General features: G+C 39.4%; 1 protein-coding gene across 5 annotated transcripts in view; it reads left to right on the top strand.

Moving 5' to 3' along the window:
* znf326 (zinc finger protein 326) overlaps positions 1 to 25334 on the top strand; it is a 120126-nt gene that overhangs the window by 11040 nt on the left and 83752 nt on the right. Inside the window, exons 2-14 of one of the 5 annotated variants that reach the window (XM_033028985.1) lie at positions 26 to 76; positions 3751 to 3832; positions 5996 to 6443; positions 10531 to 10750; positions 12700 to 12737; positions 13144 to 13246; positions 13325 to 13439; positions 14650 to 14797; positions 17891 to 17990; positions 18937 to 19067; positions 19958 to 20053; positions 22022 to 22205; positions 24042 to 24079. The exons of the other annotated variants lie outside the window; for them this stretch is intronic. Coding sequence (XP_032884876.1) covers positions 26 to 76; positions 3751 to 3832; positions 5996 to 6443; positions 10531 to 10750; positions 12700 to 12737; positions 13144 to 13246; positions 13325 to 13439; positions 14650 to 14797; positions 17891 to 17990; positions 18937 to 19067; positions 19958 to 20053; positions 22022 to 22205; positions 24042 to 24079 — 1754 coding nt within the window. The remainder of the gene's footprint in view (positions 1 to 25; positions 77 to 3750; positions 3833 to 5995; positions 6444 to 10530; positions 10751 to 12699; positions 12738 to 13143; positions 13247 to 13324; positions 13440 to 14649; positions 14798 to 17890; positions 17991 to 18936; positions 19068 to 19957; positions 20054 to 22021; positions 22206 to 24041; positions 24080 to 25334) is intronic. 5 annotated transcript variants of the gene reach the window in all.

The following is a 25334-nucleotide window of genomic DNA, read 5'->3' as shown; positions in this document are numbered from 1 at the left end:
TAATTATGTATATTTTCTTTGGCAGGTGGATCAGAATGGTTGGACAGTGGCACCAGCAGTAGTAACAGGAAATCAGGTGGGGTGTGAGTTGCTGAGCATCAACAGTTGGAGTAACACTGGGAAAGAATCTTGACTTCTGCATTCTCTTTCCCTGAAATGCCATTTGTGTTATGACTGTTGCCTTAATGTTTATTTTACAAAGCAAAAGCCAATAGATGTTAAAGTTTGAAATAAAAGCTAGTCTACGATGTCCCTTGTTAAGTATGATGATGGTCATTTTACGAATGATTCGACTTTTCTTACTTTGATCGCCCACCTTTGGTGTTTTTCAAAACAAATATAGTTACATACAAATCTATCCCATTGTTTCCAGTTGTAATGAGGTTATTTAACGTTGCTAATGCACAGTTGTTCCGATCACTGTCTACCATTGAATGCTGCAAGCTTCACTTGGGGTTCTACAACTTCAAAGGGTACCCTGCAGCATTATTTAAGTTTTGAAAGTCTAATGGTGGATATTATCAATGTTTAAGGTAGTATATTTCTACTATATATAACGTTGTTTTTTATGGCTGGTGAAAAAATTGGGTGATTTTTTAAATTATTATTATTATTTAAAAAAAATTAATGAAACTTCTTAATAAATTTAGCAAGTATTTTTTGTGAATGTGGTAAATAGTCTGGCCTCCCCAACTGGCAGACTGACTTTCAATGTTCTGTTGCTGGTGTATTTGATTGAAAAATCTTGACCTCTATCTTGCTGGGGCTGGGTGACAACTCTCAGACATCTCAGACATAGCCTTAACCATGACCCTACCAGCGGCCCATTGCCTCCAAAACCATCACAGGCCTCTTTATTTGTGGCAATCTCCCCTTCACAGCCTCCGCCCTGATAATTTATTCAACCCAACATTGCCCATTTCTATTTCCGACCCAAAATCCACAAACTGGACTGCTCTTGTAGCTTCATTGTTTCTGTCAGCTTTTATCCTACTGAAATCTTCTCAAATGTCAGCAGTATCTTGTCCAATCTCTTCCCACCTATATCTGGATGCATCTCATGTTCTCCTTTGCTTTAACCACTTCCAATTCCATGGCACCCTCTTCTTTATACTTCCATTCTTCTTCAGGAAGGCCTCAAGACCCTTTGTTTCTTCCTAGAGTAGAAACATAAGCAGCTCCCCTCAACTGACACTTTTCCCAGTCTGGTGGAACTTGTAGGTGCATTCAACAACTCTTCTTTTGATTCTTCTCTGTTTCTTCAAACAAAAGTGTAGTCTTGAGCCCTCATTTGGGCCTCAGTTGTGCCTGTTTTTTCTTGTCTATGGTGACCACCTTGTTCCAAACGTCTCCTGTCCAGACACTTTCCTCTGTAATTGCAGGAGGCACGAGACCTGTCCCTACAGTTCCTTCCTCGCCTCTATTCAGGGATCCAAAGACCCCATCCAGTTGAGACAGAATTTACGTGGGCATATTCCAACTTTGTCAATTACATTTGGTGGTCTCTGGTGTCCCCTTCATCGGTGAGACCGGACATAGTAGAGAGGACCACTTTGTCAAATGCTTGAGCTCTGTCCACCAGACCTGGCTGGATCCCATTCTTCATTTCTTCACCATCCTTTCATTACTTCACCATCCTTTCCTTTCATCCTACATGTCACTTCTCATCTTCCTTATCCAATTTCACCATTTGCACCCTTTTCTCATATGCACTCGACACCTCCAACTTTGGTTACTCTCTCCACCTGACTCCTGGAAACACCATTGCTTGCCAACTCTTATCCCACCCCTTTTCCTCAACTCTTTCTACTGGCTTTCTCCCCTCTACTCCATCAGTCTGAATGAGGTCTTGATCTGATATCTCATCTGTGTATTTCCCTTCATAGATGCCACCTAACCCTCTTGAGTTCCTCCAGCTGTTTTTGACCAAATCTGATCATTCCTCTCATGTCTTCATGCTTTGGGATTCTCATAAAAAGCTGATATTATGAGTAGTCATTGAGTTCTCGTTTACGAATCGTCACACATCCATGTATTTCAGAGATGCTGCCTGACTTGCTGAGTTACTTCAGCCCCATGTCTTTTCGGGGCAAGGTGGACTTTGTTTGGTAAAAATTAGAAAATTGCAGCAACTAGTAAAAGTCTGCAAGTTTGAAGTTTGTCTTGGACCTTTTCCTATTAGTATTTTCTCACTACAATTGCCTCTGCCTCAATGGCTATACATCTTTGAACTAGATGACCTACATTTCTAAATTCCCCTCTTTAACTGCAAAATAATTGAGTGAAATTAATAGCGTAAGTGGTAATTTATTGTTGTCTCTATTGAACCACTTGTGATGGCTTGAGCCTGATTTTTTTTTTTTTGAATGGATGACAATCAAGTCATAGTCATAGAATGATACAGTGTGGAAACAGGCCCATCGGCCCAACTTGGGGAATCACCCTGCTTCAACTACCTCGTCTGGCACCTTGTTCCATACACCCACCACCCTTTGTGTGAAAAAGTTACCCCTTCAGATTCCTATCTTTGTCCCGCCCCCTCCCCTTACATCACTCTGAAGAAGGGTCTCGACCGGAAACGTCACCCATTCCTTCTCTCCAGAGATGCTGCCTCACCCGCTGTGTTACTCCAGCATGTTGCGTCTACCTTCGATTGTCTACCATTTGCAGTTCTTTCTTACACCTATTACATATTTTCCGCTTCACCTTAAACCTATGTCCTCTGGTCCTTGATTCAAGTACTCTGGGCAAGAGACTCTGTGCATCTACCCGATCTATTCCTCTCAAGATTTTATACATCTCAATAAGATCAAAATAACCTCAATAAGTGGGCTTATTTGTTTTGCCGTAGGGTTTTGAAAGAAGGAGTATACCAAGGAAGCCAAAATGTTGTTTCTTACAAATGTTATTTGTATTAGGTTTGACTCAGAAATGTATCCATGAAAGGAAAAAAAAACATGGTGTAATTGGCAGGTCAAAGGAGCTTGGAATTGAGTGTTTCTGCGATGATGATGTGTGCAACATGTAGCAATGTCACAAGAGTGTCAGTGTACATCATCAGCGGCCTAAAACAAGGATGAAAACGATAGTAAATGGGCCAGCAGTTAGTGTGCAGTATACGTATAATGCAATGAACCGTTATTGGTAATGATTGTGTTGGACTGAATCTTGGGGCTTGTTCCATTTCTGCCTTATTTTTCAAACTATTGGACAGTGGGTCAAAATAGGTGATTTCTCTTTTATCTAGCATGCACACTTCCATTTGTAACTTCACAAGTGAGCATTGAACTCTGACCAAATGGCAGCACAACGTATATGCATAATTAGTGTTTATAAGTAAGTTGGTGGATATTTTATTCCCTCCCACCCACTCCCTATCTATCTCAAATTTGGAACAGATATTAGACCTGGGGTCGCACTTACCTGTATGACCAAGTGCTGCATTTTGTTCTATATTTACCCACAGAGCTAGCAAGATGGGAGAGTGAAGCTGAATACTTATGCTTTAATACAGAGAAAATGGAAATGGGAAATGTTCATTCGGGCAATCTAGCTCTCCCTGTCAGTTAGTTGCATGCACATAGATCATTTTGTCTCCCATTTGCCTTGTTGCAAAGCATATATCTGCCTGCTCTTATTTATTGTTGAATGCTTCCAGTGACTGATGGTCTTTTAAAATGTTTAATTAATTAATGTAAATATGCACGTAACTGAGCGCAGCTGAAAAGTAACTCTTTCTTTCCATTAAAGGTATGATGAGTGGTGACTATGAACGTGTCTCTTTAGGGAGCTCCAGATCTTACATGGAATCAACTCCTAGTAGGAGTGAGAGGTAGGTGAAGCAAGCTTAGATCTTAATATTTCCTATATTTAGACGTGATTCTCCTCTTTAATTCGGGAGCTGATTGCTATATTGTCAATAACAGAGTTCAGATGTTAACATAACTAGGCAGGTTATCTAGAAATAATACGGCCCGGTTATGAATTTCAAAATTCCGCGGTGATTTATTTTGGCCTGCTTTCTATTGCCAATTAATAGTTGATCTGTGCCAAAGATGTTGCCAAATGATCTGCACCAAAAATCTTTTGAAACTATATTGCATTTATTTAGTATAACTTGTTTTGCTCACATTTGTGCTTTTAAATGATTGTCCTCTTTAGATCAAACCCTAGTGGAAGTGGGCATCAATTCTGGCCAATTTTGGCGATGTATTTAAAGTAAAATAAACATTTTCTTTTACAATGGGTAGTAGGATGGCGATTGAAGGATATATATACCTAATGGTTTTTCTCCAAATACTTTGCAAACCTCCTTTATACTTTATTTCCTGATGCTAAATTGTAAAGTATTCTCAGGAGATTTGCAATGTATTTGGAGAAATGCCATGATGTCTATAGTATAATGGGCCATTGTAAGAAGTATTTTCTTAATTTATGCACTGTTCCACATTCATGTCTTTAATATTAGAAATTTGTAATCTGACTTGGGCATTCTGATTGTCTATTCCCCAAGAACTGATCTCTTTCACATAGCCAAAAGCCTTTTGGAAGGAGACGTTAAAGGTTTATTTCTCTAATTTGCCTTCATGGTGATTACAATTTAAGACGTCTAAACCCTGGGAACTTAAAAGTTAATTGGTGGAAACCAGTCCCAAAGTGTAGCTCAATTCGGTAGACAATAGTCATCTATCCCCGATGGTAGAAATTCATCTGGTTTGTTTTTTTAAACCTGTTTCTAATGGTCACAAAGCCACATTACACAAACACTCTGACAGTATTGCAGTAACTTAATAAAATTATTCTGCCAGCAAAGGGAAAAATAGAAATTACCTCCCCTATATTGTTCTTTTAATTGGTTGCATGTAAGGCCCTCACACATCCCTGAGTTATACTGGGTTTATTGATTCTTGTACCCAATTTGAACTTTGAGAGCCTAATTCCAATACTATGGTTGCAAGAGGCACTGGCATTTGCAGTTTTGTGTAGGATCTATGTCATTATTTGTATGCTTGCATGTGAAAGGAATTGTAGATGCTTGAACTTGCATTTGTTCAAGAGTGGGAAAATATTCAGTTCTAATTGAAGTTACTTGAATCTAGGGCAGAAATGGGTATCTTGGAGCATATGAGCCTTGGGATGTTGAGATACTGCATCTGCAAATTTAGTTGAAAGGTTTATCAGCACAAATCTGGTGAAATGTCTAGGCAGACTCCTGGTGCCTGTCCTTCAGTTCTTGAAAGAAATATCCAATTTCTATTACATGTAAGCATACTGATGATTTTGGGGACTCGGTATGTTCAGCTTCAAAGCGGCTGGCCATCTCCATGCTAATCAGCTGTGGATATGAAAGGTAATTGGGTTAACATTGTTACTATAATTAGATATAAAATAAAATGCTCTGTGGACACATTTAAATTAAGTGTTTTTGATTAGAAAACAATTTAGATAAAACAAATAATTTGCATAACTTGTATAAGTGTCTCTGGCAATTATAAAAGTTGGCTGCTTATCATTGCTAACTAAAACTGCTTTCATATTCTAGGTAGGGTTTAACATTTTAGTGAAATGCTTTTAACTTTGCTGTAAATAAGTTTTCATTCTCATTTCTTAAATCTATAGGAAAGTGGCAACTTCCAGGACAAAAGCGTGCTTTGAATACTATTAGTGATTATCCATTGACAAATAGTTTCAATCTAAAAATGATGAAGAACTCTTGTAAATCTATTATGCTTGTAAGCATAAAAAAAATTAAGCCTTATTCTTAAATCACTAACGGAAAAATGCTGCCTTTTTAGTTGAGCTTGAAAACTTATTTTCAAAGTACATTTAATAATTTAATTAATGCTGTCTATAAATTATACTTACATGAACAAGAATATACCTACGAAAAAGGGGATGACTATTTGAACCCTTTTTAGCAGGTAAATAGTGTTTTCTGGTTTTATTATATGTCACTGGTAACTTTACCGGTTTCCTTACTGTGCAATTTTTCCAGGTTTGGACCTTATGAGTCGCATGACTCCAGGTCTGCTCTGGATGGCCATGATCTGTATAGATCTGGCTACGATTTACATGAACCAGGACGAAGCCGCTTTGGGGATAGCTATCCTGATCGATCCGAGAGCTCCGACAGGAATTTCGGTGATCAATACCTTGACCCTTATGAAGGTAGAAGCCAGAGCCGATTATATGATAAAAGCAGGTCTAGCTGGGATGACAGCTACTCACATTCAAGCTCAAAGCCTAGGGTGCGGGCTGATTCGGATACGGGAAGAGAAAGTTACTCTTCCTACAGCAGCTACTCTACACCCCTTTCAAAGCCTTCATCTGGAGGCTCTCGGGGGAGGGGAACGCTTGCTTATTCTGGCACCGAGTATGGAGGCGGATCCTATTCGAAGATGAGAGGACAACGAGGAGGCAGAGGTCGAGGTCGAGGCAGAGAAGTAAGTACAGAATCTTTGAGATTCTATTCCCATGCCAGCTTATTTTTAAAGGATACAACATTTCTGATCACTAGCATTATTTTGCTAGTGAGAGAAAATAAAAATTGCCACATGGACTAAAACGGTTGCTTTAGTATAGTTACTGTTTTAAAATTGGGCAAATCTTTGTTAACGGTGGGTGTTAAGTTTGGACCCATTTTAAAAGTGGGTAATTGCACAATGCTTTTCCCTTTTAAAACCCCTCAAATTGTGGCATATGTTTTAAACGTTTGAACTGCAGTGAGGTTTGTTAAAAATCTGTTTTGTTATGAAAAACGCTCTTGCAACAAGACCTTTCGTACTAAAGGCAGTTCAAGAGATGCTGTGCCAGGTCACCAATGTTCTCAATGAGAAACGGAAGCCATGGCTGCAGTGGGCATACCGTATTTTCCGGCAATGAAGACGCTATTTTTTACCCAAAGGTAAGACACGAAAATTTACCTGTGTCTTGGAGGCCGAAGGTTAGGTTGTTAGCCAAGAAAGATAGACTTGGCTATCCCTCATTGCTGGCAGCTGATGGGAAGCGGCTGTAAAAGGACAGCGCCGCTGGGGGAGAGGGGGGGGGGGAGAGTTCCTTGCACAGCGTGTGGGGAGTTTGGCCCAGGTAAGCACAGGCAGGAGCTTCGAGGAGGTTAGGGATCATGCCAGCAATTGTGGCTGGGGAGGGAAGTAGCTCGGGTGGCTGCGAGCGGCCGCTGGGCCGGACAGCGGAACCTGCCTCCACCTTAGCGCCTTCTGCCAGCCCGGGGATGCTGTCCGGTCCCGGTGGCCGCCCCCGTTTTGGCACTACTGATCCTTATGTTTGAATTTCCTAGTTCCTTAGCGCTCCCATTTTCCCCACCATCTCTCCACCTGCCGTCACCCTCCACCCCCGCCACCCATTCAGTTATTCAGAATGGAGAAGATCTGAAAGCCTTGGGCAAATTGAATTGTCACTTTCTTTTTCTTTTTCTTTTTTTGAGCGTGAGAAATTCTATGTCCCATCAGCCTTTTTTCAAAACTCAGCAACTCAAAATGGGGGTGCGTCTTCGACACAGGCGCGTCTTCATTGCCGGGAAATTTATTTCTAGCTCTTGCACCCATATTGTTGGTCAAGCACCCATTGGAAATTGTGCTGAATTTAGCATAATTTTGAAGACTTGGTAACGCTGTAGATCTCAATGGACAGACCTAGTGCCACTTTAGTTCTGATACCAGGCCCGATTTGCTCTCGAGGGCCTTGCTCAGATCAGGCAACCTGGTGTGTCTGTCCGTAACCACCTTCTTAAAAAATAATGTGCCCTCTTGACCAAATGAATTTCTGGCTGTGTACTCAGTTCACTACTGAACTCTTGAGATTAAAATCAAACCTTGTGCTCATTGTGTGCATGTTAAAATACAAGGTGTGATTCGATATCCCTCTGCTTGAATCTTTTATTGTTTGATTGATTAATGTTTTGATTGCAAAGCCAATTTCTTCGTGAGGAGCAAAATCTCATCATGAAGGAGTTTGTTTGCTGTTTGCATATTTCTTAGTCGATCTAACAATTCTATCTTATTTTGTGAACTTGCATTTGATATCGCTTAAATTTGATAGGAATTTGGATTTTACACGAGGAGTTTAAATTTGATAGGAATTTGGATTTTACACAAGGTGTTTTATTACAAAATAAAACAGTTAAGGACATATTTTTAGGAGGAATTGGCCAAGAGTACTTGCAATGTTATAGTTTATAACAATATATACACAACCTGTTTTGGGGCAATTAATAAAAACAATTTGGGCACAAGTGTGATTTATGTATTTATTTAAAGAAAGGGTCTTGTGGAGATTAGTTTCTAAATATTTTTTGAATCTTTTCAATATTTTGATGCATTATGTTTTCTAAAGTATATATTTATTATTTATGATTAGCATGTTAAACTAAATGCGCTGCTCATTTATTATTACTAGTTTCTTTAGAGTATGCTTTGTAACTGCCAATAACATGCAGGTGTCACAATCTGCACTTTATATGAACTACTCATTGTAAGCATTCTTTGTAAATTTAAATGTTCTACACCATCTGCCCACACTACAAAAATCATTCAAGTTTTCAGGAAAATATTCTTAATATTTTTTTTCTTTCAACAAATATTTTGACCACTTTGGATTTTGATGTACTGCATATAACGTAATTTGTTTCACATGCTGTAAATTAATGTTCAAAACTGTCCCTTTATAAAGGCAAGTACACATTTTGCTTTAGTAAGCCAAGCCTTGGAAATGGAAATTACCAAAACATTGATAGTTCACTTTGAGGACTTCATTTGAACAATCTTGGCAAAGTTTCCAGATTCTAATGATGATCATTAACTCATTATGTGGCCTCCAAATTCCAGTTCAAATCTACTCAAAACAACATCTCGTGTTTTCTTGCGTGGAGTCTCTGTATGCATTCGCTGTCTGCGAGCTTCAAACTTGCTTTCTCCAGATCTGCCTGTTTGTTCTGGCTCTTGCGTTGTGTAATATGATGATATTGTTGGCCCTGAGAAACCTCTCAGCAAGAATTAGAGGAATAGTTTGCCATTGAAATAATTGCACTTGAAGGCTGAGAGACCTTGATGTCTGTTGAATCAGCACTGATTTGAATAAAATAATTTCCTTCCATGCTCATTATTACTTCCCAATAGCAAATTCTACTGAAGTTGCACGATTTTGCATTATTGACCATCAGAGCAATACAGGTCCAGTTAATGAGGTGACTAATACATTTATTTACAAAGCATGCTTGAAGCACTGGTGATATCAAAAGAGTCTTCTGCATAGATTATCCATTTTTAGAGAGACTTTTAAAGATTTGCTTGATAGTGGTAGAATGATAACATAATCAAATGCTTTAATGTTATTTAACTGGCATTAACTAATTAGGCTAGTGTTTACCAAATCAAATATATTAAGAGTAAATTGGGGAATTTGCAGTCAGTTATAAAGATTTTCAATGTCATGAATTTCTAGATATGGATGCAGAAATTTACATTAATCATGAACAGCAAACTAACTTATTGAGCTGTGTGCTATCCCATACAATGCTTAAGTTCTAATACGGGAAACTAAAGACGATAATAGGATTTTTACTTGAGTTTGCAGTAAGGTTTGCACGTATGCACCTTTGAGCATAATCCAAATGCTGTAACACAAAAACTGTCAATTTATGAGAGAGTGGAGCTTTTGCTCCAGTTGAGAAATCTATTAAAATTATACCACTGCATGAGTTCTGTGGTTCCAAATTATATTCAAATTATAAAAACAAAATTCTTGAGTGAAAATACCTTCAATTGTAAAGGTGACCTTCAGGGTACATCTTGATTGTATTTTTTATTCTCCACGTTTCTTCTAAAGTTTTCTGATTTAATTATCCTGAAAGAATGGGTCAGAAACCACCTTGGTTATCTATGCCTTCATTCTTGTATTATATAACCAAGTGTTCTATTGCAACTCTGTTGCACTGAAAGCTATGGTTGGTTCTTGATTTGGCAGGGCTGTGCAACATTAATGAGACATAATTACTCTCTTCTGTCCTGTTTCAGGTGGCATTTTAAACTAGCTCAACAAACAGATTCTAAATTTGAATTGTTGGGCATTTAGGAATGGATTAATGCCTGCATTTTCATTATACCACTAAAATACCAGTATTGCAACTTGGGGAGATGGGGATGAAGATAACTGAAGAACTAAACATGTATGTTTGACATAAGCCTGAGCTTTTTCATCAAATCTGAGGACTAAAATCTTTGATTTAGGTTAATCCCAAAGAATTATCCCAACGATAGTAGTAAACGGTTCTCAAAATGGTTAATAGAATTTAGGGCAAAAATCAACTCCTCCAACTTTGTTACTGTGAAGTTTATTAGTACACGACTTGACACAAATTCATTTCATGCTTTATATTTTTTTTTTAAGTGATTTCTATGCATTGGATGACATTTTTGCTACATTTTGGTATGGCTATGCAGGCTAGAAGTAAATTTGAATGTTTTTGAGACCAAAGTAATAACAATTCACACTTGCTTTTAAAATGCATTGCAGCAATCAGATTTAGATGTGTGCTCAAGATCAAAGATACTAGAGGAGCTCTATAATCTTTGCTCAAAACCTCTCGTACAAAATAATACAAGTTATCAGCCATACAAGAGAGGTGGGTTTCCATCAAATTCTGGACGGGGCATGAAAAGGAAAGGGATACAACCGAACAGAGATGCAGTAAAGAAGCAGAAACTGGCACCTGCTGAAAATGTCAGAGCACCTCGTAAGTACTTTAAGTGTTTTACCTTCCTCTAAACATAACACGAGATTATCATCTCAAAGAAACTGAAATGTTCGTAGTGTTGATGTTGGCTTGTCCAAAGTCATTTAGTTGGACATTTTTGTGCTAAAGCAGATTGATCTTAATCTGATGCCCTCAATTAAGATGCTGCAGGGCAGTGACTGCCATTGCTTTGGTATGTTACGGAATAGCTTGGAAGACATACAGATGGTTTACTTCAGGGAGTGAATAATGAATAAAACCATAGTGCAATGAAGGCTGTATTTTAAAATATCTCAAATCATTAGAGAGGCTGAACTTTAAGTAATGCTGAATGACATTGTCATAGAAGATGTACAATGTATACTGGAAGTGCAGAATATATATGAAGTACGATTGTAATTATTGGAGGAAATCATTAGTAGTGAAGAACTGAAAAATAGATTTAAGGAAGTAGAGTCAGGGGCATACAGACCAGAAACAAGAGGATGGTGCAGAAAGGCTTTGGGGGATATAAACAGATTCAGTCCAAGGGAAAGCATATGGCAGTTGGAATAGAATGTAGAAAAATAACATCACCCACATTGGTAAAAAATAAATAGAAAGTGTTTTAATATGGTGAGAGATTGAAAGGTGTCGGCGTTCTGAAGGACTAGATAACCTTTCACAAAAATCACTGCAGTTAAAATATCAACCCTGATTTAATTAAATGAGTGAATAGGCATGAGCAGCTAGATTGCCACATACCTGCTTTTCTTCTGTTAAGGCAGTATGAGTCGTCCACTGTCGTAGGTACTCATTCTCTATGCAACTGGCAAACCATAGATCAGTGTGTAAAATTCAGTGGAAGAAAACTGACATTTCCTTCACTGTATGTAAGCTGACATCCACCAAAGCAGTCCCATTGCCCTTGAGTATTTCCTTGCCATCCATCTTCATTTGGGTTAATTAACATTAGCTAATTAACGTGTGAGCACATATTTGGGACAAGAGCGTAATGTGGAGCAGCCAAGAGAAATCTATATGATCATGGATTGCATCCATATTTAACACAACACCAAAACTCAGTATTGAGCTAGATTGGCTCTTGCTTTGAAACAGCAGCACTAACTGCTGAACATTGCGACATCCTTACGTTGGCTGCCTTCCCGGATTTTGGCCCTGTAATGCAAGAATACTTGCAATACTGCACGTCAGCAGCTCATTGTCACCATGATAAGACTAATTAGGGTATGGAAACTGCTTTGCCTAAAACCACAAGAGATTGCCACGAGTTGTGAATTCAGCCCAGTATATCATACAACTAGCCTCCCACCTCCATTGATTCCATCTATACTTCACACTGCCTTTAGGAATGCAAAAGTGGCTAACATAATCAGGGACATTTTTACCCAGGTCATTCTCTCTCCTCCCCTGTCCTGCTGGGCAGAAGATACAAAAACTTGAGAGCACATACCAGATTTAAGAACAGCTTCTTCCTTGCTGTTATCAGAAACTTGAATGAATAGCATGAAGTTATTTTTAACTTGTATATTGGTATATGTTAATAATAAGCCATACCAATTTGTTTTTTTTGTTTTTAATCATTTATTTTGAACAGAATAAATGAATAAAAAGCAAATGTGAAACAGCATACAAAAAACAAAACAAAAATATTTATAAAGTGTCATAAACAATATCTATAAATAAATGAAATCATATGTGTCCGAAAAGAAGCAGGAAGAAGCCAAGCTTATTAATTCCCACCCCTTATTCAACTGCTTGTAATTATCTTATAGAAATTTAGCAGCTATATGTACGCCATATGTAAACCAGCCACTATATGTACACCAAATTATTTACATTTGAACACTAATCAAATATTTACAAAGCCATACAAAAAAGAAAAAGAAAAAAAAAATTATATGGTAGTTGCAATTGAAGTAAATTGATGTATTTTCCTTTCATTTCAGCAGCTCAGACAGCAAACCAAGCAACTGCAAGAATAAAGGTATTGAAGACGCATATAGCAAGATCATTATATATAGAAGGTAGACAAAAATGCTGGAGAAACTCGGCGGGAGAGGCAGCATCTATGGAGCGAAGGATATAAGCAACGTTTTGGGCCAAAACACTTCTTCAGACTGATGTGATGTGATTGCTGCCTCACCCGCTGAGTTTCGCCAGCATTTTTGTCTACCTTGGATTTTTCAGCATCTGCAGTTCCTTCTTAATCATTAAATATAGATATCGCTTTAACCACATAAATATGTCTGATGGAGTCTATGATCAAGTGCTTATAAAGTAATAGTAAATCATGCAGGACAAATCAAAAGCATTTGTTTTCCTATGATTATTTTTATAAGCGGTTTAACATTTGGACACCAGTTCAATTTGAAGTTTTTAATTGCTTTTAGATGGCCGTATTAAGTACTGGCAAGGATCCGTTCCCGAAGGATAAAGATTTAACTAAAGATACACATGATCCAGATGAATATGAATGCTTTGATATAATTGAAGGTATGTAACCTTTTTTTTCCCTCGTGTATGAACTTAATTTTCCCCATAATTTTTTTTAAAAATATGTTCTCAATTAAGGTAAACAGAAGTCTGATACTGAGGATGACGAGGAGGATAAGAAACTGGGAGCAAGAAGAGAAAAACAACGACGCAGGCGTGAAAGGAACTCTGCGAGATATGGAGAGGGTTACCGGTAAGTTTAAAATGCTACAGAACTAATTTGGCATCAGAACCTACTTGCAAGTTAGATGCTATAAATTTAAAAAACATTGCATTGTAAGAGAAGATATACTTGGATTTAGAAGTTGCACTTTTGGAGATGTTAGGCGGTGGTGAAGGTTATCAAGAATTACTGTGGGATCTTGATACACTGCAATGCTAAAAATTATATTCTGCACTCTATCTTCCCCTTTAATCTAGCTATTGTACTTGAGTTTGACTCGATTGTATTTATAAACTGATCTCTTTTGATAGCACGCAAAACAAAAAGCTTTTCACTCTACCGAGGTACATATGGCGATATAAAACCTAAACCTAGGATCTAACAAAGGATTTTACCAGGACTCGAGGGACGGAGTTGGGGGAGAGGCTGGGCAGGCGAGAACTTTTTTACCCAGAGCATAGATTAAGAGGTGATATAATCAAATTGTGTGAAATTGTGAGGACATAGATAGGGTGAATGTATGGGGTCTTTTTCCCAGGGCAAAGGAATCGAGGACGAGGGGGCATAGGTTTAAGGTGAGAGGGGAAAAAGGTTAATCAACATTTTGTGGCAATTTTTAAATGGGACAAGCTTAGATGGTCATTTTGGTCAGCAATGGGCGAGTGGGATTGTTTCCGTACTCTGATACTGACTTGACTCGAGGCATATTATTGTAATTACATACATGGTCTTTTTTTTTAATGCTTGCAATTTGTCAATGAATTCACTTGGCAAAGACGCACGCCTGGTGCGCATTACGCGTGCATGGTGCGTGGTGACGCGCGGTTGTGCGCACCGCCCCAGGATGTACAAAATCTTTGCGCGCCATCTGCGTGATGCGCAAATGACGCCCAAGTGGGACAGGCCCTTTAGGTCACGAGGGGTTATGTTTGCACACTTACCGGCAGAATCCTTTTAGCTGTCCTTTCTATTTGACTGATATATCATTATTCTGCACTATATTTTACTACTGCATTTTACAATAAACTAATTTGGCACGTGCTGTTCTTTTGGATTTCCAGAAATGTAGTGAGCTTGTAGAGCTAGATTTGGGCAAGGTGCTACCTGAAAAGTGCAAGAATCTACTGAGGAATGGGAAGTGGAAACCTCCTCCCCTTTCCTTTTCAAATAGAATTGTAACCAATTATTTTGGGGATTTGGAAATATTTTGTGAGATGTGCAATTGACATTTTTTTTGTAGGAAAGCGTTTACGTGCTCCCTTTGTAAGTTTCGAACTACAGAGCAAGAGGAGATCGAAGCTCATCTGGAAACTCCTTACCATAAAGAGACCATCGAATTCATTGGAAAAAACATTAAGTTTGGAAAAGGAGCTGCGGATTTCCTTCATGTAGGTTGTTCCTCTTTGAAAGTGATTATAGAGAAGTGAATTGTGAAAATCGTTTTTCAAATTCAGTTTTTGTGCTGCGTAGTTTGCTTCAATACTGCAACATTTATTGTCCTTGAATTCAATATTCATATATTAGCGGTGGTTTTCTGTTCCTACAAGAAATTAGTTGAACAAGTTGAGCTTCTGTGGAGTGACTTGATGTAGATCAGCATCAAAAGGCCACAGACAGATATATGGACAACCTAAAAATGAAAGGACCCACGTTTATATAACACATTTTACCACCTCGCTTTGGGGATCTATAATATTGGCCCCCTAAGAAGTCGGTGAGAATTAGAGGAGCAGATGCGTCAGGCTATTGTTGATAGCTGTCAAATAATAAGATTGTATTCTGAGGAAATTTCAACTTTCCTAATATTGACTGGATCTGCAATGGTTTACAAATGACCTAGATGGGATGGAATTTATTAAATGTGTCCAAGAAAACTTCTTTGAGGGCACAATACAGAACCTCCAGGGGAACAAGGTAGGGCAAGTGACTGAAGTGTCGGTAGTGGAGCAGATTAGGTCAAGTGACCATTATTCTATTCGATTTTAATAGGTACTAGACCAATTGGGACCCGTTGGGTACCGTCCCCTCAACGCACGGTTGCGGTGGTGGGGGGTTGGCCTGCGGCGCCGTTGTTTCGAGCAGATGTGATTATACACACATTCACACTCACACATCCAAGATCAGACTTTTAATAGTTATATGATATGATGGAGAAGGATAGGGGAGGCTTACGTTAAGGTGCAAAATTTGGGCAAAGCCTATTTTGGAGGCATTAGGTGGGGACTTGTAGTGGCTGATTTGGAGAGTCTGTTTGCAGGTAAGAGGATGATGGCAAGTGGGAGGCTTTCAAAAGTGAGATAGTGTGAGTAATGGGGCAGCACAAGGAAAGGCTGAATAGACTGCCTTTGCTTAGAGCATAAGAGGTGACCTTAATGAAGTGTACAGCATCGTAACTGGCATGCTCTCAGCCTTTTTCCCAGGCTACAAGATTCTACAACTTAAGAGGGCTTGGGCTTAAGGTGAGGAGGGAGAGATGGAAGATGGACCTCGGGTGCAATGAGCTGCCAGAGGAGCAGTAATTAAAAGTGCAAAAATACATTTGGACAGATGCATTGATTGGAAGGTTGGAGAGGTATGGGCCAAATACAAGCGAATGGGACTAGCCCAGAATGCTATCTTGGCTGACATGGGCTAGTTGGGACAAAGGGACTGTCTCCATGCTCTAGCTGTATATCCCAAAACACTTCATGGCCAAAAATTATAGGAGGAAATAGCAGGAGATAATTAAAGTTTTTTTGTGGCCTCTTGCTGATTTAAATGGTGATCCGTTATATATCCACTTAGACGGGAGATTAATGCCTCAACTACAAAATGCCATACCTGATGGTGCTGTTCTCTGAAGTGGCCAAATGAATAGTATGTTTATTTCTCAGAAACCATAACTTGGTCATGAATAATACTATTCTCATAGCTGCCACCTACGATAACACAACAAAATAGACATAAACTTAGCAAATTATCAAAAACATTTAAAATTGCATCCCAGGGTTCAGCAAAGTTGCAGCTTTTGTTTATTGTTCTGGTCCATAGAACCCATGGAATGCATGCATTAAATATTGTGTTCTTTGTGCATCTACATTATTCATCCAATGTGTTCTTCCTATAAAATGGTGTTTCTTTTGGGAGGTGTAATTTGTTACTGACAGCCCTGTTCAGTGGTTGTACTCTGCTGCGAGGGCCCGTGCACTGCTTGAATACCGAGCAGTGTAATTAAGTATTTTTAATTTCTCAGCTTATTATGGTGATCAGTGTAGACGAGGTCCAGCCTATGGCATTCATTCCCTCATGCTCAACAGCTCTGGTTTACTGTGCAAATTCAGCCTGACTGTAACTGGACTATTGATATTCTCCTGCAGGGGTTTAACGCAAATTGCAGAGCACATTCTCTTCAATATGTTTATTTGCACACAATCTTTTTTTTTTTTTTTTAAATCATGTTGTTTGCTACCTTCAAGGGAACTGAATAGTTTGACTTGCCCAGTGATGTGAATTACTTAAGTAGTTTACATTAATATGTACAATGGGAAAGAGAGAAATCGCTAATTATACAGCTTTAGTGATTACTGCTTCTTAGAAATGATATGGCAGTAGTGTAATTATGGAATTGGAATGAATTGTAAAGTACCCTGTATGAAATTACTTGCATTTGGATAATTACACAAAAATGTTCAGACCATTTGGATGCTTTAGGGAAGATGACTAAGGAAAAATGTTTTGACCAAAATTGCAGCGGCTTACTCTGCGATTACTCTGTGATCAGTTCAATGGATTTACAGAGCGGCACAATGGCATAGCGGTAGGGCTACTGCTTTACAGCGCCAGAAACCCGGGTTCAATCCTGACTACGGGTCTGTGCGGTGTTTAGGGTCTGTTCTTCCCTGACCTACCTGGGTTTTCTCCGAGATCTACGGTGTCTTCCCACACTCCTGAAGACATACAGGTTTGTAGGTTAATTGGTTTGGTATCAGTGTAAAATTATCCCTAATGTGTGTCGGGTAGTGTTAATGTACTGGTTGGTGGTGGTGGTGCGGACTCGGTGGGCCGAAGTGCATTTTTCCGCTCTATATCTCTAAACTAAACTAAAATACATGGTTAACGTATATGAGATCTAGGTTTTGTACCAGAAGGACATCTAGCAGCAGCACAGCACTAATACTAGTAGACACTAAATGCTGGAGTAACTCGGCGGGACAGGCAGCATCTCTGGATAGAAGGAATTGGTGACGTTTCAGTTCGTGACACTTCTTCAGACCTGGTACTTCTACTCATTTAGCAGCCCCACATTAGCCAACCATGAAGTGTAAACTGCACATTGTGTTTGAATCCATATTGCCTTCTCGATGCAAGTGTACCGCCATCTGATTTCACGTAGCCTCTTAACTCGTATTGTTGGCTATTTATCATTTTCTTGGCTAACTTCAAGTTTGCTGTCATAATCCTTTAATAAAAACTGATCGACTTTTTTCAATAATTTCATTTAGGCATCCATGGTATACAAATGTAAGAGAATTGCAGCTCGTAAACAATTAAAGCAGGAACAAATGGATCCAGCCCAAAGTCTTCCAAAGGATGTTTTAATGGGTAAACTATTTATTGGCTCCCTTGTGGTTCAGCACATGGAATTCTGTTTACTGTGTTGAGTGACGCTTAGACACCCAGTAATTGGCATCAGTGGTCAGCTACAAACACTTTGTGGTGCACTTTCACATACCTGAGAGATGTTCTAATGAATAAACTGTAGTCACAGGTCTGATCACTCGAGATTTGGACCACCAGTTATATTCTTCCCCCATACTCGTGCCCATCTGGTATTGACATGTAGATGGTAGATCACAGGATTTTTGGATCATTGAGGCATCATTTATTTCGCTTGATCAGCTTACAACCCAGCGGTATGAACTTTGATTTCAAGTAACCCTTCCCTCCCCCACCTGCAACAACCTGCTGCCGTACAATTCTCAGAGAAGATGAGATCCATCTTCTACTCCGAATGATGAAGACGGTACAGAATTGCACAACAGTTACTAGCTTTCCTAAGCTGCACTCGACTGCTGGTTCGAAACATCCAAGTCACACACCATCCTGTGTATGATCTCCGTTCATTTGTAGTTTTCAGAACTGTGGTGCAGTGGTATAGTTGCTGCCTTACAGCCCCAGAGGCCCGGGTTCGATCCCGACTACGGGGGCAGTCAGTACAGAGTTTGTGCCTTCTCCCCGTGACCTTGTGGGTTTTATTTTTTGATCTTCTGTTTTCTCCCGCACTCCAAATTCTAAAATTGTTCCTAGTGTGTGTTAATGTGTGAGGATCAGCGGTCGGCCGCGGAGGGCCAGTTTCCACGCTGTCTCTAAACTAAACTAAACTTCATATCCATACCTCCTTAGTGGAAATATTTTTACTTGGAAAATTGCAGTTACGCAAGAGGTTTATAATTAGCAAAAATATTAATCATGTCATTTTGAATTTGTGTCCTAACTGAATTTTTTTTCAGCATTTATTGATTTATTAATATGGATTTTGTCTTTATAGGAGTTTCTTCAGATGATCATATGAAAAAGGTTGAAGCCGTTCATTGTGATGTCTGCCACACCTATATTCCCTTCCAGTTTAATTCTGTACATCTACATTTGAACTCCAATGTACATATCAATAGAAAGAAGGTATGAAAGTTTCCCTTCCATAAAGAAAGTTTTGCTGTATATTTGTGCCGATCATTAAGGTTTCTAAAACACGATTGTTTAAATATTTTACATTTTATTTTATATTCTCCAGGTTAAGTAAACTGATTAGGCTAATTAATAAATGTTGCATGGAATGTAATACATTAAGCCCTCATTATTACGGACCATAGGGGGCGGCATGCGCAGCCAGTGGTTGGGCAGGCAGTGCCAGCTGTGGGTGGCGTGGAGAGCCTAGGCTGTAAGCGGCTGGGTTGAGGGTGCGAGTTGGGCATGTTCTGACTGGGTAGCACGCAAAACGCAACTTTTCACTGTACCTCGGTACGCGTGAAAATAAATTAAGCTAAACTGAACAGGGGATTTAGGTGGGGGGTGGGGGGGTTGAGTGCAAGCAGGGGGCAAGGTGGCATCAGCAGCTGTCGGTAGGTCCTTATGTTAACGGACCTCTTTGTGATGGATAACCAAAATCCATCACCAAGAGGTCCGTTAAAACAAGGACTTACTGTATACTAGTTTTAAGAAAAGGTGAATGAGATCTTAATGTTGCTTGGGGGAAACAACTGTGGATGGCGATATAAGCGTGACTTGGGTGGTTGGTGAGAGCTTATAAATGACAGCTGAGGAGTTTTTAATGGCTGCTCTTTTAGGGTTAAGAAGCCATAACAGTTGGTAGAGTCTGGTCTGAAAGACAAATAAGGTTTTATTTATATAGAACCTACTTAAATGTTAATACTTAAGAAGCTGGAATAAAGATGCTTTAACCAGTATTTCTAGGAATATGCAACTCCTGGGTTGTTTCCCCCCCCCCTCAGTGACCATTTAAGTAGCTAATCTGTTTGTTGCTTCTTACTGCTAATTTTTCTTTCTTTCAGAATTACAATGAACAGGTCAGATGGGATAGTCTCCTCACAGCCAATAGCATGCTGAACAACGCGACTGTAAAGGATCAACTTGATCTCTACTTAAAGGTAAGGCTTATAGGTAAGGTTTAATAAGTAGCAGGCTCTTGAGACAAAATATGAATATGTAGTAGATGATATCAGCAAAGTCTTTTATTTTCTATTCATATCTGCTCTGAACATTGTTGGTGGCTCTGCTTCCTTGCATTTGTAATTTTAAGTGGTCCCAATAATATTGGAGGCATAAGAGACTTAACATGGTGGAAACTTGAGCAAATGGTTGGAGGAACTCAGCAGGTCGGGCAGCATCTGTGGAGGGAATGGATAAGCAATGTGGATTGGGACCCATCTCCAGAGTCTGAATAATGGTCCCAACCTGAAACCAGGCATGATATTCTCCCAATTTAAATAGGAATTCTGATTTTTTTTTTTTTGGTTTTTTTTCTTCCTTTTTTTCAATTTTTTTGTGCCCGATTATTTGGCGGCCAATCAGCCGCTGTCTCTAAGGGAGTTGCGTCCAATCACTGACCAGTTTTCCTTACTGAAGCAGAAGATGGCTGCAGCCAAAATCACTTTTTCTGTGCTGTTTGCACACAGTGCTAGGCAGACACATTTCAGGTAACATATTTTGAAAATATTTTTTTAGCTGTTTGAAGTCTTTTGTTTCATGAAATATTTATCTTTTGGGGGTTATTTTACTGATTATATGTTAGAAAAATTCTACGCTTTTGTTATGTAAACTATTAGAAAGCTTGGGAATCACTTTCAATTTATTGAAAATGCAGGAGCCCCCTGAACCCTCACTGGGGAGGCCTAACCGGCCTCCTGGACCCCCCCGGCCAATATTTCCTACTTTTTTTCTGGAGGTGAATATCATACCTGCCTGAAACATCACCTGTCCATTCCCTTCACTGATGTTGTCTGACAAGCGGACTCCCTCCTGCCGATTTTGTTTATTTTCCCAATAATATTGAGTTAATTTTAAGATCTTGGCCTAGTAATGATAAAAATGGCCGAGTCAGACTACAATTATCTGCCAGAATTTAAATCTCTTTCATGGGCAGTGCAGCAGCAGTGATTGACATTTGTTTGGGCTTTTTTGCCAAGAACTCTCATGGACAGACCAAAACAACTTGAAGGAATAGGCCCTTCAGTCCATAAACACTTGCAGAACTGGGTAAGGAAGCATGATAGCTGCCTGTTGCATTTCCCTCGATGCTTCTCTACAGTGAACCGGGGAAACCAAATCTTCTTTGTTTGGAAAACTATTATTTCTTCCCAAGAGTGGCTGGATTGCATAATTATCCAAAAAGACATGGCTTTGTGGTTTTGCATGTGTGGGATTCGGCACCAGGGAAATGAAATGTTTGAGGGCATAGCTTTCAGTTGATATGTGCAGGGCAGCTATTTGTACACTGAGTGTGGTGGAAGTCTGAAACACACTGCCAGGGGGTGGCAGTGGAGGGAGATATGTTAGTGGCATTTTGGAGAGGCACATGGAAATGGAGGGATGTGTTTCAGAGGAGATTAGTGTAACTTGGTATTGTGTTTGGCATGGGCATTGTGGGCCAAAGGGCCCATTCCAGTACTGTGGTTTGTCCTTGTCTGGCCCAGTCTATCTTTTGCATGTGTATCCATCCACAATTGATACTACTGGTAGAAGCAGTTAAAAATGGTTTGTGTTAAAATCAAATACATATAAATTTGTCGACGCCCTTGATGTGATGACTCTTTGCATACCTTGCGTTTGCAAAACAAAGAATATAGAAACATAGAAAATAGGTGCAGGAGTAGCCCATTTGGCCCTTCGAGTCAGCACTGCCATTCAATATGATCATGGTTAATCATCCAAAATCAGTACCCCGTTCCTGCTTTCTCCCCATATCCCTTGATTCCGTTAGCCCAAAGAGCTAAATCAAACTCTCTTGAATACATCACTGTGAATTGTCACATTTGACAATAAAGTATAATTCGTTCATTCATACATGTGGAGTGGATCTGATTACTATAATGTGGTGTTTTTCACTTTGTGCGTAGGGCGAGTACTCTTTTGAAAATCCTCAGGAGCAGCAACAATCAGAAGAGCTGGAGCCGGAGCACGAGGATGAAGAGGAGGACAACGAGGAGGAAAATCAAGACGAGGAGGAAAGGCAGGCGGATGAAGCAGATGATCAAGCACTGGAGCAAGAGGAAAACCAGGCGAAGATGGAGGACGTAACAGGTGAGCCCGCTGACCAGTGCTTTATCAGAAAGAGAGTGTAGTTAGTTATTTTCAAACTTGTAAACAATGCAGCAGTAATGAGAAAGATGCTTCCCCGCTATCCTCAAAAGCATTGTTGTGATGGTTTTGTTCGCCATGGCTGATAGTAATCGCAATGCTTTCTCAGCAGCCTATTAATGTGTTTTTTTTGTTAAACAGAATAGTGATTAGTTTTCCATGAACAACCATGTATTAATGGAACAAATGTTCACTGAGTAATGTATTTGGCCAAAATTGAAACGAGTAAGAGTAAAAGGGAAAAGGTGTTTACAAATAGTCTTTTAAGCTCTTAAATGTGGAACAATATTCATGCTTGTCTTTTAAAGAATTGTTTGTGTATTCGGTGTGTATGGTGTTTAGAACCGTGTGAATAACCTGCTTATTTGTTGCATGGTTTAGAAAGTCAAAGAAATGCTGCCATTTCTTTTGTTAAACATTTCCACTGTAACCATTTAGAATAGTTATTGCTATTGACTAATTCACATTAAAGGATTTTGCTTGTTCTCCCCATATTGTAAAAGTCAAAGGTACACAAAAATGCTGGAGTAACTCAGCGGATGCAGCAGCATCTATGGAGCGAAGGAAATAGGCAACGTTTCGGTCTGAAACTCTTCTTCACACTGTAAAAGTCAAAGCCTGGCTCAGTCATCCATTCACTAATGTAAACCTGTGTGCGGTAGTGAGACTTTGTGTGCTATTAATGGGAATAAAAATGTTTAGATTATGTAATTGTTGGTTCGTGAACAAGTCTAATGCATTGGACTGTGGGCACTTGTTTAAGTGCACTTGTTAAAAATGGCGAAGATGTGTAAAAGTGTGACCTTCCATGTCTAAACAATTGAAGTGAGACGATGCGACTTGAAGGATGACAGACACAAAATGCTGGAGTAACTCAACAGGACAGGCAGCATCTCTGGATAGAAGGAATGGGTGACGTGTCTGGTCGAGACCCTTGTTCAGACTTTGAAGGAGGGTCTCGACCGGAAATGTCACCCATCCGACCAGCAAATCTCCCCTTCCCGAGTTTACATGGGTGGTGGATTTTCTTAAAGGTCATCACTTCAGTACACTCCATTTTCACGACCAGTATTCCCAAGGTAAACAAGTAGCAGCCGTGTCCATGGTAACTCAACTCATCTACTGAAAAGAGATTTAGACAATAGACAATAGGTGCAGGAGTTGGCCATTCGGCCCTTCGAGCCAGCACCGCCATTCATGGCTGATCATCCCCAATCCGTACCCCGTTCCTGCCTTCTCCCCATATCCCCTGAGTCCGCTATCTTTAATAGCTCTCTCGTGAAAGTATCCAGAGAACCGGCCTCCACCGCCCTCTGAGGCAGAGTTCCACAGACTCACAACTCTGTGAGAAAAAGTGTTTCCTTCTTAAACTGTGGACCCTGGTTCTGAACTCCCCCAACATCGGGAACATGTTTCCTGCCTCTATTTATTTTTTTTTTTTTTTAGTCCTGTTGAAAAACAAAATGTTACTTGGGGGTATTTTATGTGGTGGGTGGGGGAGGGGAAGGGGGAAACTTTATTTCCTAGTTAGGGACATTTTTACCCAGGTCATTCTCTCTCCTCCCCTGTCCTGCTGGGCAGAAGATACAAAAACTTGAAAGCACATACCAGATTTAAGAACAGCTTCTTCCGTGCTGTTATCAGAAACTTGAATGAATAGCATGAATAGTTTTTTTAATTGTATATTGGTATATGTTGATAATAAGCCATACCAATTTGTTTTTGATGTGTATGGTAGTTGCAATTGTAGTAAATTGATGTATTTTCCTTTCATTTCAGCAGCTCAGACACCAAACCAAGCAACTGCAAGAATAAAGGTATTGAAGACGCATATAGCAAGATCATTAAATATAGAAGGTAGACAAAAATGCTGGAGAACCTCAGCGGGAGAGGCAGCATCTATGGAGCGAAGGATATAGGCAACGTTTCGGGCCGAAACCCTTCTTCAGACTGATGTGATGTGATTGCTGCCTCACCCACTGAGTTTCTCCAGCATTTTTATCTACCTTCGATTTTCCAGCATCTGCAGTTCCTTCTTAATCATTAAATATAGATATCGCTTTAACCACATAAATATGTCTGATGGAGTCTATGATCAAGTGCTTATAAATTAACAGTAAATCATGCAGGACAAATCAAAAGCATTTGTTTTCCTATGATTATTTTTATAAGCGGTTTAACATTTGGACACCAGTTCAATTTGAAGTTTTTAATTATTGCTTTTAGATGGCCGTATTAAGTACTAGCAAGGATCCGTTCCTGAAGGATAAAGATTTAACTAAAGATGCATATGATCCATATGCATATGAATGCTTTGATAAAATTGAAGGTATGTAACCTTTTTTTCCTCCTCATGTATGCACTTAATTTTCCCCATAATTCTTTTAAGAAACATAAGTTCTCAATTAAGGTAAAACGAAGACTGATACTGTGGATGACGGGGGGAAAAGGAGACAGGATGCAAGAAGGGAAAAACAACGACGCAAGCACGAAAGGAACTCTGCGAAATATGGAGAGGATTACCAGTAAGTTTAAAATGCTACAGAACTAACTTGGCATCAGAACCTACTTGCAAGTTAGATGCTATAAATTAAAAAAAACATTGCATTGTAAGAGAAGATATACTTGGATTTAGAAGTTGCACTTTTGGAGATGTTAGGCGGTGGTGAAGGTTATCAAGAATTACTGTGGGATCTTGATACACTGCAATGCTAAAAATTATATTCTGCACTCTATCTTCCCCTTTAATCTAGCTACTGTACTTGAGTTTGACTCGATTATATTTATAATCTGATCTTTTTTGATAGCACGCAAAACAAAAAGCTTTTCACTCTACCGCGGTACATATGGCGATAAATACCTAAACCTAGGATCTAACAAAGGATTTTACCAGGACTCGAGGGACGGAGTTAGGATAGAGGCTGGGCAGGCTAGAACTTTTTTACCCAGAGCATAGATTAAGAGATGATATAGTCAAATTGTGAGGACATAGATAGGGTGACTGTATGGGGTCTTTTTCCCAGGGCAAAGGAATCGAGGACGAGAGGGCATATGTTTAAGATGAGAGGGGGA

The sequence above is a fragment of the Amblyraja radiata genome, chromosome 10 (assembly GCF_010909765.2).
Source record: "Amblyraja radiata isolate CabotCenter1 chromosome 10, sAmbRad1.1.pri, whole genome shotgun sequence".
Lineage (NCBI taxonomy): Eukaryota > Metazoa > Chordata > Chondrichthyes > Rajiformes > Rajidae > Amblyraja > Amblyraja radiata.
Note: the sequence above shows the minus strand (reverse complement) of the source record. Positions and strands in the feature narration are given on the sequence as shown.